Source organism: Arvicola amphibius, chromosome 10 (genome assembly GCF_903992535.2).
Source record: "Arvicola amphibius chromosome 10, mArvAmp1.2, whole genome shotgun sequence".
Classification (NCBI taxonomy): Eukaryota; Metazoa; Chordata; class Mammalia; order Rodentia; family Cricetidae; genus Arvicola; species Arvicola amphibius.
This window is the reverse complement of record NC_052056.1, coordinates 89,144,882-89,157,442: the sequence shown is the minus strand read 5'-3', so window position 1 is coordinate 89,157,442 and position 12,561 is coordinate 89,144,882. Positions and strand designations below refer to the sequence as shown.

Below are 12,561 nucleotides of genomic sequence, written 5' to 3'. Positions count from 1 at the left end.
GGTTGTTTATTCATTTCTTGGTGGGTCTGGAAAAAAGAAGGGGATTACCAGTCTCTCTCTCTCTCCTTTCTCTCTTTCTCTCTCTCTCTCTCTCTCTCTCTCTCTGTCTCTCTCTGTCTCTCTCTGTCTCTCTCCTTTCTCCCCCTCTTCCTTTCCTACTTGTGAGGATTGTGGGAATTTGTATACGTGTGTGTGTGTGTGTGTGTATAATATATATATATATATATATATATATATATATATATATATGGAGAAACCCCATCCTGTCATCATGAGGATTACAGACTTTTTACATGGGTTCTGGGGATCAAACTCGAGTCCTCATGCTTGCATGCATGTTTACTAAGTGAACCATCTCTAAGGCCTGACTATTTTTTTTACCATTTTTATTCCCTCTGGGACCCTGGCCTATGGGTTGGTGCTGCCCATATGGTGGATTTTCTCTCCTCAGTTAAACTTCCTGGGCACGCCCTTCCAGACAAACCTAAAAGTGTTCCTCATTAATGGCCTAGTCATTTATTTATTTATTTTTTACTGTATGTGTGCACATGCACACGCATGCTTATGCACTCATACACAGAGTCAGAGGGAAACCTACAGGAGTCATTCTGTCTTCCATCTGGACTCCAAGAATCGAACTCAAGTCCCAAGGCTTGGCAGCAAACACCTCCACTAAGTGAGCCATCTTGCCTAGCCCTTTGGCGTTTCTTAATCCAACTGAGCTGACAATAGGAATCAGCCATTCTCAGGGCCAGGTACATCATTGTCCCCTTTCCTGTCCTCTCTGTTGGTGTGCTTTACTCTCTCTCCCTTCTTTTCTGAGACACTCACGTTCCTTCTCTCAGTTAATCTGTCACCAGAATGACACATAAGAATTCCTTTTGTCCCCTAATTAAATGTAATCTGATCTCGGACTCCCTCTTCAGTGGCTTCATCTTGGAAGCGATGCATCATATAAATGCCTTGTCATGATGATGCATTGTGCCAATAAGACTTTCACACCCTGATGGAATGGCATGGCCCAGTGAGCTATTAGCTTAGGGAAGGCAGAGGCAGAAGCGAGTGACAGCCAGAAGGCTGCTGCCTTTCAAACACCATCCTGTGAGTGCCGAGGGAAGGAGACAGACATGGAGAGCATGGTGAAGTGAGCTCCCAGGGAAAGATGCCTTTTCACAGAAAGCAGCCTTGGGATCCCAGGAATATGCCTCTGCTATTTGGTAACAATCGATGTCCCTTTTGCCCGGGACATGCCCACTTTATGCTTGCTTCATTTTTTAACATTTATTTCTTTTTAATTGTGTGTGTATATACATATGAATGAGTGCAATACCTCTGGAGACCAGAAGGGGGTGCCAGATACCCTGAAGCAAGTCTGGCAGTTGTGAGTGGCCTGACATGGCTGCTGGGAACCAAACATAGGTCCTTGGGTTCTCTGTAAGACCAACCACTGAACCATATCCCCAGACCTATTATCTTCATCTTTTAAAATGCATAATCTTATCCCAGTTTTTATATAATTGCAGCTTGAAAGATTTTTTTTCAAATAAAATGTAGTCTTAGTGGTGTGTGTATGTGTGTGTGTGTGTGTGTGTGTGTGGTATGTTCCTGTGTATAAATGAGCATTTACATGTTGGAGTGTGCACGGACATGCATGCAAAGGCTTGTGGAGGCCAGAGATCAGCCTTAGATGCTTTCTACCTTATGTTTTGGGGACTGGGTTTCTCACTGGCCTGGAGCTCACCAAGTATGCTAGGCTGGCTGGCCAGGGAGCCCCAGGGATCCTCCTGTTTCTACTTCCCTAGCTCTGAGATTACAAGTGTTTACCACCATGCCTGACTTTTTTGTGCATGGGTTCTGGGGATGGAACTCAGGTCCTCATGCTCACAAAACAAGAACTTCACCAACTGAGTCATATCCCCAGCCCTGCAGAAACCCGGAGGCAGGAACTGATGCAGAGGCCATGGAAGGGTGCTGCTTACCAGCTTGCTCCCCCTGGATTACTTCGTTTATTTTCTTATAAACCTCAGGATGAACAGCCAAATAAGGAAAACCGCCACTCATCTTTTTGGTTGTTGCTATTGCTTGATTGACTTTTTTGGTTTCAATTTTTGTTTTGTTTTGTTTGAGTCAGGGTCTTGCAATGCAGCCTCAGATTTCAGGTGACTCCTCTTGCCTTTGACTCTAAAGTGGTGCCATGACCACTGAGTCCCAACCCCAACCGCTCATGGGGGATTCTAGGCAAGAACCATAACCACAGAAACACACCTCCAATTTCCATCTTCCTTTTTCATTTGAAATAAGACTTCACTAAGGCTAGCTGTGAAATCGCTCATTATAGCCTTGGCTCATCTTGAACTTGAACCTGCCTCAGATTCCTGAGTTGGTAGGATCCCAGGCCTCTGTCATCAAGCCCGTATCCATGCGAGGATAATTCCCAAAGACCTTGTTCATTTGATTTTTTTTTTTTTTTGGTTTTTTTTTGAGACAGGGTTTCCCTGTAGTTTCTAGAGCCTGTCCTGGAACTAGCTCTTGTAGACCAGACTGATCTCGAACTCAGAGATCCGCCTGCCTCTGCCTCCCGAGTGCTAGAATTAAAGGCGTGCGCCACCACCGCCCAGCTGACCTTGTTCATTTGAAATGGAAAGGGTTCAAGTCCACAGCAAATCGGGGTGGATCCTAAAAAGGTTGGTGCTGTTCATCTCAGCCAATGGGTTCCCACCAGAGGAGGCCATCGGAAGAGGAACGTGACAGCTACCTGTAGTCCAAGCATTCAGCACACAGAGATATAGATGCCCCAGGACTAGGTGGATAGCTCAACTCACCAAATCAGTGAACTGGGTTTGTTAGAGATCCTGCTCAGTATGAAGTGGAGGGCAATTGAGGAAGACTCCCGGCATTACTCCCTGACCTCTACATGCATGCACACACAGATGTGCTCGTAAACATACATACACACATGAACATGAAAAATGAAAACCAGAGACATCCAGTAGCAGTAGAGAGAGATCTGGTAGGATCAGAATAGGGGCAGGGGGACCTGATGCACAGCCAGCCCACACATGCAGCCTATAAGCGCCCAATGGGAGGGAGTCATTGGAGTCTGCTGTCCTGTAGGGCTGGTGAGGCATGTGGGACATCAGCTCTTGCACAGGGGACTTTGGGACAGAGCAAGAAACTCAGAGTGTCCATGTGCTGCTGGGAATGTTCCAGAGCTAGGAAACACCAAACATGTGAGGCCACGCTGCCATCTATGAAGACAATAACTAAATAATCAAAGTGTCTAGTGAAATAGAAGCAAGTTCTTCAGTGGTGTGCATTATTATTTTTATGTTGAACCCGAATGCAAATAGTGCCCAGTGTAGAAGGTTCCTATCTGCTGCTAGCCTGCCACTTCCTCTTCAGAGCGGCTTAGAAGTTCTGGAGGGACACCTCAGCATTCACAAGAGTCCTTGCTGCTCTTGCAGAGGACTCAATCTCAATTCCTAGCATCCACATCGGGCAGTACATAGTTGCTTATCACTCGGGCTCCAGGGGATCCGATGCCCTCTCCTGGCCTCTGTGGGCACTGCACTTCAGTGCACATATACATGCACATTACTTAAAAATAAAACGTTAGAAAAAGACCAGTGCTAGAGAAAACCATTTCTGTATTCAGGATAGACAGTCACAGTCGTAAGAAATCATTCTTATCGCATCTCAGGTGAGCACTAAGCTCACAGAGCCACTGAAGGAGCAGGTTGGAATCAAGAGGACACACCCCTGTCTCCTGAACAGAAGGTACACAGTCTTCATTCTTCGCTGAGCCTGGCTCTCCATGCTGACTGTGCCTGATTTTAAAGTGACGGGAGAGCCCCTTAATGGCCAAGGCTTTGCGAGCCATGTTTTTATCGACCATTTAATGGATTTTTCAATGCATTCCAGAGCCATTTTTGCAATTATTGTCAGATTTTTGTTTATCTGGCTGTAACCTGAATATTTCAGTTCTCCCTCAAGGCTTCTAAATCTGGGTTAATAGTTGTGAGTCTCTCTTAGATCATCTCAACTAGAAAATGCTTTTCCCCTCTAAATGAGAATTAATTGTATTTGATGGTAGAGGTTTTAGTTTTCCTCATGCATTAGGGCTGTGGATAATGGTGTTCATTTCTTCTCCTGGGCCCACCAGGCAAATCTAGAGTGATCCTACCCCATTCAAAGGTATTTAGCTAGCATTGGCTCTTTGTACATACTTTTCTTGTTCCTTGTGGTTTTCAAAAATGGGGGAATTCTGTTAGCCTAAAAACTACCAGGGCTGGGGAGATGACCTCATCACTGAAGTGCTTGGCACGCAAGGATGAGGACCTGAGTTCAATCCCCAGCACCCACACCAAAGAGCCAGGTGTGGTGGTTCATGGTTTTAATTTCAGCACAGTCAAGGTGGATGCAGGGAGATCCATTGTGTTTGTTGGCCAGTCATTCTTGCTTACTTAGTGAGTTCTGGGAAAGTGAGAATCCAATCTCGAAAAGTAAGGTGCATGGCACCTACCTTAGGGATGACACCCCAAGCTGACCTCTGACCTCCACACGTAGGTGCACACATGTGCATGTGCACTTACACACACATGTGCACCCACATGAACACATGCACACAGAGACAATATGGTTATATCTGTGGCTAGAGTAGAAACATGGCTCACAGTCTGCATAGTGGGGCCAAAGGATTCGAGAGCAGAGAGAGACTGGGAGAAGGTGAGTGAGGCAGATTTTGACGAACCGGGAGAGACTGTCTAAAACAAATGGAAACATAGGCACCCAGGGCCCAGGCTGTAGGGCAGGAGACTTCAGGGCAATGGTGTCCCCTGCAGGTATGGAAGAGATGCCATCTAACAGAGTTGTGAGATGACGATGAAGCTGACGGAGACCCGGGCATATTTGGGATGTGAGTCTGTGTGGATCTGCTCAGTGGGCCTGACCATGGCCTTCAGAAAGCAGACCTTAAGGAAACATGCAGAACCCATTGTTCGGTGGGGCCATGAAATCCCAGAGGCCTGACTGTGCTCAGAGAAGCTGCCTAAACAGCAGCTATGCACGAATGGTAAAAATTCTGGCCGTGGAATGTAGAAGAAAAGAACAAAGAGCAAGGGCTACCAAGATGGTTCAGCAGGTGATGGTGGTTACACCAGACCCAACAACCTCGGTTCCATCCCCACGACCCACATGGTGGAAGGAGAGAACCGATCCCTGCAAGCTGTCCTCTGCTGACTTCCAGTCACACCCGTGCACCCAAGATCAAATACAATATTAAATTAATAAATACATAAATAAGAACAACTAGCTGCTGCAGCATTAAAAAAAAAAGACAAAATGCTTGAGAATAAATCCAACCAAAGACACACAAGACCTATCCACTGAAAAATATAAAACATAGAAAGGCATTCCAGCCCCAGGGGGAAAGATCTGGGAGCATGGAGTAGAAGAACAGACACTATTAAGGCGGCTCCCCTCCCCCAAGACGGTGCCCAGGTGCAATGCCATCCTGCCAGAATTCCACCTACCTTATTTTTTTTTCCAGAAATCGAAAATGCAATTCTAAAATTGATTTGAAAACACGGGAGATGCAGCACAGACAAAACAGTGTTGATTGCAAGGAATTAAATTTAAAACATGCGCTCCAGTTCTGAGCTCACTCCAGAGCTGTAGCAGTCCACGCTGCGAGGGCCGGAGAAGTGGGCCAGAGGTTAAAGGGCTTTCTGTACAAATGTGGAGACAGGAGGTCAGGCTCCTAGAACCCCAGAAAAATGCCAAGTTGACATGGTGATCCATTTGTAATTCCAGCCTCAGAAGGCAGAGACAAGCAGATCCTCAAAGCAGGCAAGCTCGTGAGAGTTGCCACATCGGTTTTGACTGACAGACCTTGCCTCAATGATTAAAACAAAATGCAATCAAGACAGATGCCTAATGTCAACATCAGTGCCCCACAAGTATACACATGCCTTCAAACACACCCTATACATGCAAAAACATTCGTGCATATGCACATAACACACACGTATGAACACACACACACACACACACACACACACACACACACAGAGGTGGCTATAATGGAAGAAAGACCCAGAGATCAATGGAATAGCATTGAAAGCCCCTAAGTAAATCCTTACATTCACAGGCAACTGACTTCTGACAAGGGTGACTTGAGAGTCTTTTCAACAAATGGCACCGAGGCAACTAGACACACACATGAGAAAGAGCGGATTTGGACGCTTCCCTTAGATCATCTAGAAAAAAAGCTCACAATGGATCAAAGGCCTAACTAAATATAAGAGCAAAAATGATGAAAGCCATAGAAAAACACAGGGAGGGATAAATGCTCCTGACCTTGGCGTTGTCGATGGTTTCTTAGATACATCAAAAGTGCAAACAAACAGAGAGAACAAACATTATTATCAGAATTAAAGACACTCTGTGCTTCAAAGGACACTGTCAATACAGTGAAAAAGTCACAGGAGGGAGCGAAGTGTTCAGTGTTCCGCCATCTGAAAAAGCTCCAGTGTCCAGATGTGTGAGGAATTTTTGCATCTCATGGAAGAAAGGGAAAGAAGATAGGAGGGGGAAGGAGGAGGGGGAGGGAAAGAGAAACTAAGGAGAAATGGAAAGGAGAGAAGGACGAAGAGAAAAAGGAAAGAAAAGGAAAGGCCTGCAGGATGGCTCTGAGTGAAGACGCTTGCTTCCAAGTCTGGCTAATTGTATTCAATCCCAGGACCTACATGTTGGAGTGGAGAACCTTCTTCTGATACTGTCCTTTGACCTCCGCTTCTACATGCACATGTGTGCATGCATACATGCACATACACATGCACATGAAGAAATGCAACCCAGACAACTTGTTTTTAAAGCAGACAGAGGACCTCAATGGGCATTTTCCCAAAGAATATATGAAACAGCCAATATGATGTTTAACACTGTAAATCACCAGAGAAATGCAAATAAAAACCACAACGGCCAATTCTCACTCTTTTGGATGGCTAAAATAAAAATCAAAGCAGGCAATCACAAGATTGGGTCAGAAAGTGGGAAATTTGGACCCCAATTTGTTAATGAGAGTGTCAAGTGGTATCGTTGCTTTGGAAGACAATTAGACAGTTATTGAGATTGTTCCACACAGAGTTGCCCTATGACCTCAAATGAGCAATTCCAACTATCGCTATACACCTGAGAAAAGGGAAAATCTGTGGCCTGTGTCTTACCAGGGAGACGTGAGCAGACTCTACCCACCCCAGATAGGGGTGACAAGAAACCAAAGAAACTCTCAGTGAGCCAGTGAATCTTTGGGGGTGACTACAGAGTTGCCGATGAGTGGATACTGCCAGCATGACACCCATCCACCTGTTTGTGTGATGGCTCATGAAGTCACCGTGTCCAACAAACAGGCAGCTCGGCTGGTTACAGGCCTTCTTCTCCATTGCCTATTACTGTTTGTATGATCTCCCCACCCCGCTTTGGAGTCTCCTGAGTTTCGGGAGCTTCCTGGAGTTTCCATTTTGTTTCCTTCCTGAGTTTTAAGACGCTTCCTTTGGAAGAAGGGATGTTTTCAGTTTAGAGAGAATTAGTACACAACATGTAAAGACCACACACACACACACACACACACACACACAATGACATTCCATGCCAGTGAGACACATAATGCCCAGAGAGGAAAGAACCCAAATGCCATTGAGTGGTAAGTGAGGGCAAAAGGATGTGGTTTAATCACACCTGAGAAAGAGGGACCAGGGTGCCTGAATCCACACGCACCCCCAATGAGTTGTGGCTGGAACAATGAGAGGAGTCACGGAGGAAGAGAGAGAATCTTACAAGGGGCTTGGCTTGGGAACTTGAAGCCGGAACATTCTGGAGGAAAGCCAAGGAGTATTCTGTCCAAGCACAGAAATACCTGAAGCGATGTCTTGGAGGCGGGGAACCAGAGCATGAGCAGTGTGGGTTAGAAGCCACAGCAGTAGGCAGACTACACCAAGACAGCGCCCAACCCGGGCCTGAGGCAAAGCAGACTTTGACAGCGCGTCCTGGGTCTACTACTCTCCTACCTTGCAACAACAGAAAAGTAGACAAAAAGTTGATCCGATGGCATCACTTCCCTTTCTCATCTCTGCTACAAAAATACCAGCCACAAACGTGGTAGTAGACGGATTCATTTTGACTCATGGTTTCAGAGGGTCTTAGGGCATCACCGCGGGGCAAGCGTGGTGGGGCAACTCACATCCTGGCAGATGGCACATGTGGAGACTCTATGTCATGACTGACCATGACCCAGCGTGAGATAGCAAGCAGTCGGGGATAACACATCTTCAAACATGTCCCCCGGTGACCCACTTCCTTCTGCTAGCAATGCCCCTGCCCCCTAAATGTTTGACAAGCTCCAAAAAATGGTCTCACCAATGGGGGACCAAAACTGAAAAACATTTCACTCAAATCTGTAACACCTACTGTCTTTCAGGCCATGAAAGCGTTCTGGATAATGGCCCATGAACCCAGCAGAACTTCTGTATATAGATGTTAAAATCCCAAGAGCTCATCTGTACTTAGCTGTCTGCTTGGCACAGCCTAGAGTCACCTGAAAAGGGAGTCTCACCCTGTCTTGAAATAATAAGAGACTGATGGAGAAAGATAAATCACATTGATTTCTGGCCCTTCCACCACCCGGGCACAGCATATACACACCTGTACACACACATGTACTGCACATACAACTGCCTGTCATTTGGTCTGTGTGGTCATGTCTGTAAATCTCAGCACTTGGGGTGCAGATAATGATACCCTGTTCCAAAACCCAAATAGAATACAGCCACTCTGTGTCCACTGTCTTCTCTTGAGTCTCATCCTGAAGCAATCTGTCCTTGGCAGTTAAATAGTTGTATTATGGGAGTTGCTTTTGGTCGCGAAGTGAGGGATTGCACATATTTCACTGGTGTGTGGGTGTGTCTGTGGGAGACTGCTAATGAATGCAGGAGGGCCCAGCCCACTGTGGGCAACTCCATTCCCTGGGCAGGTGGCCCTGAGCTAGTTAGATCTATAAGCCATCCAGAAAGCAGCATTCTTCCATGGTTTCTACTTCAAGTTCTTGCTTGAGTTTTTGCCTTACTCCCCTCAGGGATGAACTATAACCTGGAAGTATAAGATGAAATAAACTCTGTCTTCCCAATGTTGCTTTTTCCCCCCTTCTTTCTTTTTTGGTTTTGTTTTTTCGCAACAGGATTTCTCTGTGTAACATCTTGATTGTCCTGGAACTTGCTTTATAGACCAGGCTGGCCTCGAACTCACTGAGATCCACCTGCCTCTGCCTCCTGATTAAAGGCATGTGCCACTACAGCCCGCCTCCCTAAGTGGCTTTTGGTCAGTTTTTTTTTTCCATGGCAGCAGAAATGAAACTAGAACCCGGCCCCCTTGCCTGCCCTCTCTGGTGCCAGCATGGCTTGGGCTAGCATCTGACTTGCACTGGTTTCAGTATAGTGGGTCTGTCTGTCATACCCTAGCAGTCCTCAGAAGGGAACCTCTCACTCTGAGCAGCATTAAGCGCTGCTCTTTAAACATCTGGGTCACAGCTATGCTCAGTTAATTAATGTTCTCAGCACTGCTCATTTGCCTGCCGGATAATAGATTGATTCATAATTTCAATAAGCAGCTGTGTATATCTTTCCCTGGAACATAAAGGCGGCCTGCTGTCATTCATCAATTTGCATTTGGGTGAACTGAAACAGACTCAGGGCAATGTTGTTTGGGGAGGGGAGGGGAGGGCTTCTGAGTTTCTCGCCACTTTGCCGCGAACAATTACTCTGATTTGGAACTAATTTGCGTGTAGAGCACACATTCATAGCATCTCTCTCAAGGACACTTAATAAGCTCGCTATTGCATGTGCGAGGGGAGCGGGGAGGCTCCCTTTGGGGATCAGAGCCAAGGGTTTCTGAGTGGCTTTCACTGAGAGATGAGAACCCCTCCAGGGAATCTCAGCACCTGAGAAGAGTCACTCCCTTTTCTGTGCACAGCCCTCGGGTCTGGTCCCTTCGCTCACTGCTGTGACAAAAACACCTGACCACAAAACATAAGGAAGAAGGGGCTATTTGGAGCCCACAGCCTAAGGGACAATCATGCTGGCAATGGTGTAATAACAATGGGTCACACGGAATCCGGAGTCAGGAAGCAGAGGGAGAAGGATGCCGGGGCTCGGCTTACTTTCTCCTTTTTCTTCAGTTCAGGATCCCAGTCTGAGAATGGTGCCACTCACATTTAAGGTGGGCCTTCCCACCTCAGTTCTCTCCCAGAGAAACCTTGAAGGGCATGCCCAGAGGTTTGGATTCTGGATGATTCTAGATCCTGTCAACTTGCTGTTCGATATTACCCATCGTCTCCTACTATCTTCTTGGCTGATTCCTAAGCAGAAACTCCCAGGCTCTGTGGAAGGTTCAGTGGTTTTCCAGAAGTCTAAAAGTCGCTTCTGCTGAGCTATAGGACCAGGGAGGGAGGTTTGGAGCAGAGAGGGAGGAGTTGTGATGTGCTGTATCAATGTCCGGGCGCATCTAGCTCATGGTTCTCCTAGACCAGGCTGTCCTGTGTATTAGGCATTTGGGGGCAACTGTGGAATGGACAGAGAATTGAGGTAAATCTGGGGACCTGAGCTATGTTGCCTCTTAGGGCCTAACCCTTTCCCTCTCTCTTGCTACTCTCCCTCCTCCACAGCTCGCCCGCTACACCAAGGAAGGCTTCCTGCACTTGGGTGCTTTGGGGACCACCACGCTCCTCCCTGACACCCGCTGCCTGGTGGACAACTCCAAGAGCCGGTTGCCGCAGCTCCTGGACTGTGACAAGGTCAAGAGCAGCTTGTACAAGCGGTGGAACTTCATTCAGGTGAGCTCTCTGGGGACAGGGCTGAGGAGGAAGATCCTACCAACCACAGGGAGGGGGTAATGGGGCTATGTCCACACCATGCTACTGGGGAGTCAGTTCTGTCAGTTCTGGGCCAAGCTCACAGACCCAATTCCAGGACCACTGGAGGAAGGGTTTCCGTGAGAAGTAGCCTGTCTGATTCCATTGCCAGTGTTGGGGCTGCTTAGGGTAAACCCATAGAGAGGATTCCTGAATGCTGCTATGCACTCTCAAGCAGGGATAAGAAAGTCAGCTCTCATATAGCTCTGGAAATTTCTGTGTAGCTACACACTCCCGTGTATGCAGGTATACATATACAGTTGTGGATGTCAGGGGGAACCTTCAGGTACCTACTGCCTTGATTTTTTAAGATTTTATTTTTATTTTCAAGTGTGTGTGTGTGTGTGTGTGTGTGTGTGTGTGTGTGTGTGTGTGTGTGTGTACATGAGTGCCCTGCTCACTGAGGCCACAAGGAGGCGCCAGATCCTCTGGAGCAGAAGTTACAGATGGTGGGAGCTGCCCAAAGGGTGGGCTGGGAACTGAACTTGGATCTTCTGGAAGAGCAGCAAGTGCTGTTAAGAGCTAAGCCTTGTCTCCAGCCCCTCCAACCCCGACCCTGGTGGGTTTTGTTTTGTATTTGTTTTTGAGACAACGCTCTTACCTGCTTGGAACTTGCCAAGTAGGTGAGGCTTGCTAACCAGTGAGCTCCAGGGATCTTCCTGCTTCAGCCTCCCCAGAACTGAGATTACAGATACACATCGCTATGCATAGCTTTTTAATGTAGGTTTTGGGAATCAAACCCAGGTCTGCATGCCTGCTTCAGGTCATCAGGCTTGGCAAGCTCTCTCACCATCCTGACCTCAGAAAATCTCTATCCTGTCTCAGTCACCATCAGTTTCCCCCACCTGGTTCAGCCACTCGAACACAGTGGCTCCTATGTTCCCTTCCACTGTGGGAGAATGTGGGTGGGATTTGTTCCCCAACGAGAAGTCACAAATACAGGTGCTATGGTGGTAAAAGCTCTGTCTGACTCTCTCTCTCTCCCCTTGTTTCTTTCTCTTTCTTCCCTCCCAGAATGGAGCCATAATGAATAAGGGCACCGGGCGCTGCCTGGAGGTGGAGAACCGGGGCTTGGCCGGCATTGACCTCATCCTCCGAAGCTGTACGGGACAGAGGTGGACAATCAAGAACTCCATCAAGTAGATGGAAGGGACGAGGGCACATGGAGCCCAGAGCCAGGACAGGGCCTGGCAATCCTCAGAACCAGCCACATGGTGGAGAGACAGCAGGCGCCCAGAGAGTGCTCAGCGGACCTCCCAGGGCTCCTCCAGGATAGCCCTGGATAAAGACGCTAAGTCCCTCTCAGGCATTCAGCCTGTACACTTCAAAGATCTCCCCCTCAATCTTGTCTGGGAGACCAGGAGCTACATCTGCTGCATACCAAGGGGCGAGACTGCTCTTCTCTCTCTGCCATATCATCTCCCACCCAGCGCCAGCAGCTGGGTCTGGCAGGGTCTCTCTCTCTCTCTCTCTCTCTCTCTCTCTCCCTCTCCCTCTCTCTCTCTCTCTCCCTCTCCCTCTCCCTCTCCCTCTCCCTCTCCCTCATCTTATTCTTTGCTGCAGCTGCTTGTGAAGCTCACCCTGGCCCTCCAAGAAATGAA

The 12,561-nt window shown here is 47.6% G+C and overlaps 1 protein-coding gene across 1 annotated transcript in view; it reads left to right on the top strand.

Moving 5' to 3' along the window:
* Galnt17 (polypeptide N-acetylgalactosaminyltransferase 17) overlaps positions 1-12,155 on the top strand; it is a 425,167-nt gene extending 413,012 nt beyond the window's left edge. The window contains exons 10-11 of the mRNA XM_038345684.1: positions 10,715-10,882; positions 11,975-12,155. Of these exons, the coding sequence (XP_038201612.1) occupies positions 10,715-10,882; positions 11,975-12,103 (297 nt within the window). The 3' untranslated portion in view covers positions 12,104-12,155. The remainder of the gene's footprint in view (positions 1-10,714; positions 10,883-11,974) is intronic.
* Positions 12,156-12,561: the final 406 nt, after the last annotated feature.